The sequence below is a fragment of the Zalophus californianus genome, chromosome 7 (assembly GCF_009762305.2).
Source record: "Zalophus californianus isolate mZalCal1 chromosome 7, mZalCal1.pri.v2, whole genome shotgun sequence".
NCBI classification, from domain to species: domain Eukaryota; kingdom Metazoa; phylum Chordata; class Mammalia; order Carnivora; family Otariidae; genus Zalophus; species Zalophus californianus.
Window position 1 is genome coordinate 61,296,987 of NC_045601.1, and position 8,403 is coordinate 61,305,389.

Here is an 8,403-nt window from a genome sequence, read left to right on the forward strand (position 1 = left end):
CCAAATCAAAAAGGATGCAGATTCAAATGTACTCCACAGCGAGGTTTCGTACTGCTGTCGTTCTGCACACCGAGAGTTAATCCTATACAATTTATAACAATCAAAATCCCCTCCATATTGCTCAGATGGGGTCCTAGTGCTCCCCTGTCTTTCTAAAATCAGTGACAAGTGAGTCTTTGTGGGGCATTTATTTCCTTCTTTTGCTAGATGACAGCTCCCCATTCGGAGAGCAGAGAGCTCTTTGCCGCCAGCTACAGCCCACTGCAGAGCCCAGGCTCTTCACGGACGAATCGCATATGGAAGTTTTTGCCCCCCTCCCCCCAAATCCCAGACAAAGAGCTATAAAAACTCAGAAAGACGTGAAAGGAATAAACTTTAAGATATAGATGCACTTTTACTGGTGTATTAAATAACATTTCAGACATTTTTTTTTAAGGAAATACATCTTCATGTTATCAACAACCAGAATTCTAACAATAAGAGGCCAGGGTTGTTTTGATGGGATATGATATTGTTTCTAAAACCTCTAACAGCTAAGCCAAGCAGAGTTGTTATTAAGGTAAAGGGAAAGTACTACGTGGTAAAGTTAATTAACTTTTTTTTCCTTAAAAAATAAAGAAGGAAACAAATTTCCTAGCTTCCCACAAAACATAAGAACAATGTGAAAATATTCTGATTGTTTATCTCCATAACCAAGCGAAGCCTTTAAGAAAACTAAAAAGCCATTTTCTGGCACTCCTGTACCCACCTCTAGATAAGGAAGCATTGAAATAACTCTGGCTCAAGTTCTACCAAGGTGGGCAAGTTTATTCCTTGATTTTCCAGCTAAGTGGCACGCCCCTGCCACTTTTGCATTATTTCCTGTACTGAATCAAGTGGTGAGAATAGGTACCAGGAGCCCTGGTCCTCTCCTACCACCATCTGCCCCCTGTTAAGATATTATGCGTCACTGAAAAAAGTAAACTTTCCTCAATAGGGATAATGTTGGTATAAAATTTAGCTGAACATCCCATTTAGTCCTATTGTCAAGATTCATTGCTAGTACCTCCAAGATGCATTTTTCATTTTAAATAGACACTGTCCCTTTTACCTCACTGAAATATACAAGCAGATCCAAAGAAACACTTTTACCTTTGACCCTCCCTTCACCATCCGTCTTTCTTTTTCGGTTAAAAGCTCTGTTCTTTATCTCATTCTTTAACTTGTCTAGGAATTCAATAGAATCTAGAACACAGTTCTATAAACTGATTGAAAAATCAACAAAGACAAATCACAGAAGCCAGTGACAAAATGATAATTTCTCTCACCCAGCAACCCAGCATTACCCAAGCTGTTTCCACAGTAAGGCAAGTGAAAGGCAAAAGAAGGCAGCATAGAGACATACATGCACAGGTACCAAAGCACTCACATGCCATTTCCCCCCATTGTTGCTGTTGCATCTCTTTATTAGCTGCTCTTGGAGAAATAAGAAGGTAAAAGAGATGAGTGCCTTTATTAAAGCCATTTCATCAGAAAATCTTGCCAACCAGTGTGTGGCTTACACTGGTAGGAGCAGGAGGTGAAGAAGAGTGCTTTTGTGGCTGCCATCTCAAATATACAGGAGGTAACTTCATGGGAACCGAGAATGTCTACAAGTGCCAAGCATAATATCTGTGGCCATTCCCTCTATCTGACCTTCACGTAACTCTCCCACATGATCGTTTCTCCCCCATCTTATACCATAAATTTTAAAAAGTGACATATTTTGAGGAAACAACAGGAGCTTTTGCAGGATGGCCGCATTCTGCATTATTGTCTTTGGGGGAAAGAAAGGGTTTGTTATTGTGGCTGGCCAACATCTTAGGGATGACTTCCCCACAAATTTCTCCCAGGGGCAGTGATGGAGTTTTTCACTTTAGCATGTCATACATTCCCCAAACCGGCACTGAAACTGCCTGAGTAGCTTTAGAATCTGAACAGCAAGCATGGGTCAAAACCATGGCGTGTCCGTTTAACACGTGATGGTTTCCAGTCAGTAGCCCCTGTGGCTAAGAACAAAAACCACCTTCTCAAGGTCCACTAAAATGCCCTGCAGAGGGCAGATGCTGCTTGTTTTCTGCCTACAATGGAGGAGGATATTGACCCAGAACTCAAATCTATACCCAGCTTAAACATTTTACCCATCAGCATGTCTGCGGTCACAAAACACTTCTTCTTTCTGTCACTTCTTGTTCAGACTATTGATAAGATCATTTGGCTGAATCTGTTTGGGACCTGTGTAATATTGACTAGGAGTTAGAAAAGATGATCAGATGTAATAAGCCCAGAAACTGCCTTTCAAAATGGACATTTATACTTAAACCAGTGTTCCAAGGAGGACTTTAAATACAACAGCAAACTTGTAAACTAACTCAACACTGCTTGGATGTTGCACTAACCTTACACTGATTTTGGTAAGTATAATGTTCCCTCTAAGAATATCTGAAACAGTCTGTGATTAGCATCACAGGCTTGAGTGTCTTCCATACATTCTTTCCTTTTTTTTTCTTGCCCTGTGTGAGAGCCTGTTTGCTTGCCTGAAGAGAAACACACACTATTGTATAAACCATTGCAAAATCCATTTTTTTCCCTGTAAACCTAACAGGAATAATACATGGGACCTACCAATAATCACTTGGTAAACACACATCTTGCATATTGTCAGTTACTCTTAGTTGAAAGATATTTGTTAATTATTAAAAAGAATAACACCCTTAACTAAGCTTTGCTTTTTTAGATCCCAAATTATGTGAGGACATGTGGGTAAGGATTAAAGTCCACCTAGTTCCACTGATGCTCTTAAAAAAAAAAAAAAAGCACAATCAGTTAAGGTAAAGGTAACCTAGAAAGAAGATGTAGGGATATCTGCATTTATTTAAAGGCGACAAACATCTCTTTGTCAGACCATGAAATGGCAAACAAATGGAAGCTCAAACCCAATGACCATTTCAATTTAATGCTATAGGTGTAGTGACTGAAAGGTCTGGAACTGATAGTTTTTTGCAAAGAAAAGTGAATTAGAATCAGAACAGTAGTCTCTCTTAAAAAAAAAAAAAGCTCTGAAAGTTATAAACATGAAACCTGGCAGTATGCGCATAAAATTTATTCCAAAACTTTATGAAGTATAAAGGAAGGGAAGTATTTTACACACAACTCAACTCAGTCAGTATAAGGTCTAGGGTTTTCTCCCCCCTTAAAACTTGGCACTATCTTTAAAAATAAAATAAAGATATTTCAATAATTAGAACAAACTATGAAGGTATTGTGCATTTCTGTTTTATGTAGATAATAAAATATTACTTTAACATAAATATATAAGGATCTCTGCGTTTTTATTTTCCCCACAAGCACAACCAAATGTACCAAAACAAAATATTCTTAAAGAGACTGAACAAAAAAATTACATCCCATATAGATTTTGCTCATCTACTCATTTAAAGCTACAGAAAAACAGTTTCCAGAACCTTTTTGCTTTAAAAGAAATAAATATACATTGAGGCAGGCCACTTAAAAATGATATGAAAATATTTCCCTGGGTAGCATTAAAAAAAAGAAAAATAGACAAAGAAACATTTAAACTATTTCTGCATTTCAAAAGACAGATATTAAACATATATACATAGTGGTAAGGTTCAGTGGTAACTTTCATCTTAGTAAACCTATGAGAGTTAGAGGAGCTATAGACACGTCCCCTGAACTCCAACATCTGACCTTACCCACTTGGTAATAAGAATCTGAAAATTCATTTCCTCCCTTTACCATTGGCTATTTGCCCTGCTCTGGATTGCTTCACTAAAGGCCAGTCCCCACACCTCAGGAACAAGCAGCGTGATGCACCCCGAAGCAGCAGCTCCGTGCCCATCTCCTTGTGACATTCGTTGGGGGAAATGAAATACAGGCAAATAAATATGCCCATTATAAGTCATCATATATCTTGCAAAAACATTGAAAATGAAACCATCACAGGTGTTTGAAAAGACAATATAAAGTATATTTCCTAAAACCTTAACTACTGAGTGCAACGCTAATCTGATGCTGAACCATAATTTTATGGTATTGAGAATTTAATTTTTTAAAATAAAAATTTGTCTAATACTTAACCAGAAAAAAAGCCCCAAACTTTTAAGATTAATAAAAAGTGTTTTCCCTTTGAGCGCCCTTTTGTGCTGATTATTTTTAAATATTTTAACTGATCACAGTTTAATGGTATTTATTTTCAATACAGTTAGAAGTTTTTTCACCTACACTTCCCAGTAGAGTCTTTTGTTATGGGAGTTAACCATTTTCCATCAAGATAAGGTAAAAACACACTTAAAACTATTAACAAAGGGAGAAAAGGAAGGATAGAAAATAGCATTTTTTCCCAGTTCATTTGGCTTCCTTAGTGAAAGAGGGGGAAAAAGCTGTCCAGCTCAAACTGGTATTTTCCATAATAAATTATAAGAGAAGAGGGTGTGGGACCTTAAATACGATTTGATAAACAAATGAGCTAGTGAAGACAAAACCAGTCTAGAGTGGAGATATTCTCTGTATGCATGTGGGTATTTGCGTGGTAAGAAACAGTCTATGCATACACCATTAAGTTCCCAGATTATTTTCTTTATGTTAAAAAAAAAAAAGCTATTAGAGGAACAAAGTTTAACTGCTGCTGTCAGCACAAATAATTCCTCATAATCAAGTTATTAATACTGAAGGCAGAGAACTATACAGGGGTTTCTGAAGATATATATTTCCCTAGTTCTCTTCAAAGTGCCACTTTCTGTTGGACAACTCTGGAAATATATTTAACCTCCACATTTCCTCTGAGCTCTTTCACAATGGGCCCGCCTGATAAAATGAAGCAATCAGTCACTCACTATCGATTTTTCTTTTTCTCCCCTCCACAACCTCCCCCAGAAACACTGCCTGAAAATGAAGTTTACTTTGTGGCTGGTAACAAAAACCAATGCTTGACTCATTTTTGTATTCCAAACCGGATTCTTGCCTTGGATAAAGCGGGTAGACCATGCACGTTTCCTGAAAGCAGAGAATGATTTATTTTGTACGAAGCCAATCATTTTTGCTTTGGTAAAAGAAGCAAATAGATGTTACACCAATGTTGGGGTCGGGGGGACCGAAGGTAACCAAAGTTCACAAACAGTAAGAAGAACAAGGGGCAACAAGAGAACGTTGGAAATGGAGAGTAGCCAAGAGCTGGCTTCAACTCTCTGCTGATAAAACAAAACAAAACAAAACAAAACAAAACAAAACCCGGCAATTTCAAAATCAACGGTGGGAGAAAGAAAAATACGTTCATGAATTTGTTCATGTAAACTTCAATTTTCTTGCAGTGCAAATTTATGTGGTGAAATTTTGACTACATTAAAGAACATGTGTATTTTTCCCTCTTTCCTGATGAGGATCCACATTAAACCAACACAGCGGCATGTGCCAACTCCGAGCATCAGGAAGCTGTTTTGTGTTTATCACGGTTTGGTGGATTTTTTTTTCTTTTTGGTAATTTATTTAGTTTTGCCAGGTATTTAACTCAGTGCTTGCCATCTCTCTTTCTCTCTCTATTACACACTCTCTCCTCACTCTCTCTCTGAGACACTCCACTCCATTGCCTGGGTACTAGCCTGTAAAGGTCAAAACACATCATTACACCTGCTACCGTTTAAAGGATAGTCCAGTGCCTTAGTTGCTTTCCTTATTATTATTTTTTTTCTTTTTAAGGGACGGGGAAATAATAATTAAAATAAAAGAACATCAGAAGTTAGAGAGGGAACAAGGGGGCCGGGAAAGGGCCGTGGACCGTAGAGGAGGGGGAGCCCCCGCGCTCTGCCCCTCCCCCCCGCTCGAGTTCACTGGACGGGCGTCTGCACCCCGTGGTGTGGTGGCGTGTCCCTACTCCCCCCGTACACATCCTCGGCGCCCGGCAGAGTCCCTCCGGGAGGGGTCATCCTTTTCTCTTTCTGTCTCCTGTTACAAAACCAAACTCTCACCACCTCCTTCTCCAGCTGTAAGCTGTCCGCGAGGGAGGTGATCTCCTGGGCCGAGGGCTTGGGGCATTTGAGGAAATGGCTCTCCAGAGCCCCCTTGACGCTCACCTCGATGGAGGTCCGCTTTTTCCTCTTGCGCCCCTGCGCTGCGATCTTGTCTATGCTCGTGGGGCTGCCCGAGGACGAGTCCGCCTCCTCCAACCACTTGTTCAACAAAGGCTTCAGCTTGCACATGTTCTTGAAGCTCAGCTGCAGGGCCTCAAACCTGCAGATGGTGGTCTGCGAGAACACGTTGCCGTACAGGGTGCCCAGCGCCAGCCCCACGTCCGCTTGGGTAAATCCCAGTTTGATCCGGCGCTGCTTGAACTGCTTGGCGAACTGCTCCAGGTCATCCGAGGTCGGCGTGTCCTCGTCGGAGTGCGGGTCGTGGTGCGCGCCGGGGTGGCCCGGCGGGCCTTGCGGGGGCGGCGGCGGCGGCGGCTGCTGGTGCGGGTGCGAGTGCGGGTGAGGGTGGTGGTCGGCGTGGTGCGGCTCGTCGTGCGCGTCCCGCAGGCCATGGTGGTGCAGCCCCGCCGGCTGCCCGCCGGCGCCCAGCATGCCGTTCACCGTGAAGCTGGGCTGCGAGTAGAGCAAGCCGCCGTTGGACGCTCCCATGGAGGGCGGGAGGTGCGCTGCAGCCGCGGCGCTCCGCCATGCCCCGGGCCCCGGGTGATGGTTGGCGGCGTGGTGCACCAGATGCGGCGGCCGCGGCTGTTGCTGCTGCTGTTGTTGTTGCTGCTGCTGCTGTTGCTGCTGCTGTTGCTGCTGCTGGTGCTGCTGCTGCAGGGCGCCTGGCCCGTGCAGCTCGTCGCCGCGGCCGCCCTGCTGTACCACCACCGAAGGCTTGATGTCCGGCTGGCCCAGGGGGCTGGTGGACCACGGGGAGCCGTCGCCGCCGCCCCCGCCGCCGCCCCCGCCCCCGCCGCCGCCGCCACCGCCCCCGCCGCCGCCGCCGTGGGACAGCGCGGTGATCCACTGGTGAGCGTGGCTGAGCGGGTGCCCGTTGCTCTGCAGCGCGCCGTAGTCGCCCTGCACCAGGCTCTGAGCCTCGCGGTAGCCCCCCGCGCCCTGCTGCATGCCGCCCGGCGGTTCGGCGTGCACGATGGAGGCGCTGGAGGTGAGCAGGCTGTAGTGGTTAGACGCTGCGGTCGCCATGACTCTCGGAGCCGGACTGAGCGCTCCGGTTAAAGGAGCCGCGCATTTGACAGTTACTTTTTCGCCTCGGGCTCCTCTGCTCGCTCGCTCTCTTTCTCTCTCCTTTCTCTCTCCCCCAGCGGGCAGCTCCGACGCCCGCTCCGACGCCTTCTGTTGCTGCTCCTGCTATTACTGCTGCTGCCGCCGCCGCCTCCCGCCCGCCCTCGCTCTCTTTCTCCTCCTCTCCCTCCTTCTTGCTCTCGCTCACTCTCTGACTAGCTCCGCGCTCCCCCCTCTCCCTGCTCTCTCCAGCTCTCTCCCGCTCTCTTGGCAGCGCCAGCTCGCAGCGGCACGCGCCTGGGCCCCGCCCCCTCCGCCCCCTCCCATTGGCTCCGCGCCCTTTGATTTACGTGGATACCGCTAGCAACCTCCCAGGCCGGCGCCACTGATTGGCGTAGAGGTGCCCCTCCTCCTCCCCCCGGGCGCTGAGTCCTCTCAGCCCTCCTCCAGTCCCCCCTCTCCACCCAATTCAGATTCTCTTAGTTCTCACCACCCTAGCTCCCCAACCCCGGGGCTCCTCCGCCCCTCTTGGATGGGCCCCGCCCCCCATCTGTCTCCCTAGCAGACAAGCTGGGCGCGGAGGGGTAGAGTGGCGGGGGGTTTGTGGCGTGGCGGGGGTGTTGGTGGTGGGGCGGCCTCAGCCCTCTTTCGACCACAGCCACTTGGAAGACTTGGGTGTGGGGGGGTGGGGGTGTGTGTGTCGGTCTACCTTCTCTTCCTATTGGGGCTGGGGTTGGGGGTGAAGGAGAGAAAAAGAAAGGCTGAGTCGCACGGAGCCTGGGGTAGTCCCATTTTTACTCACCTTGGGACACACACACACACACACACACACACACACACACACACACCAGCTTTCTTAACCTAGAGCCAGAAGCCAGACTTGTCCCTCTGTTGAAGTCTCCTTTCCCCCCACGGTTAGAATTTCAGTGTCCACGTGCTCCAAGGCATGCGGACACTTTTGCCCCAAATAAAGGTCCTCTTCTTCCCCTCCAACCCGCCGCTAGCGCAGGCTCTCTTCCCTTTAGGTTCCAGGCCCAGTTGTCTCCCAGCCCCTGAGCGAGGACCCCATGAGAGGCTGGCTCAGCCTACGCTCGTCCGCTAGTGAGAAACTCCTGTAAAGGCGCGGAACTGCCTGCTCTGACAGCGCAGCGGCCTGGACTGAAAACAAAAC

The 8,403-nt window shown here is 46.5% G+C and overlaps 1 protein-coding gene across 1 annotated transcript; it reads right to left on the reverse strand.

Moving 5' to 3' along the window:
- Window positions 1–384: 384 nt before the first annotated feature.
- POU3F2 (POU class 3 homeobox 2) lies at window positions 385–7,420 on the reverse strand. The gene has a single exon (XM_027600827.2). The coding sequence runs from the start codon at window positions 7,191–7,193 to the stop codon at window positions 5,862–5,864; it is 1,332 nt and encodes a 443-aa protein (XP_027456628.1). The 5' UTR covers window positions 7,194–7,420; the 3' UTR covers window positions 385–5,861.
- Window positions 7,421–8,403: the final 983 nt, after the last annotated feature.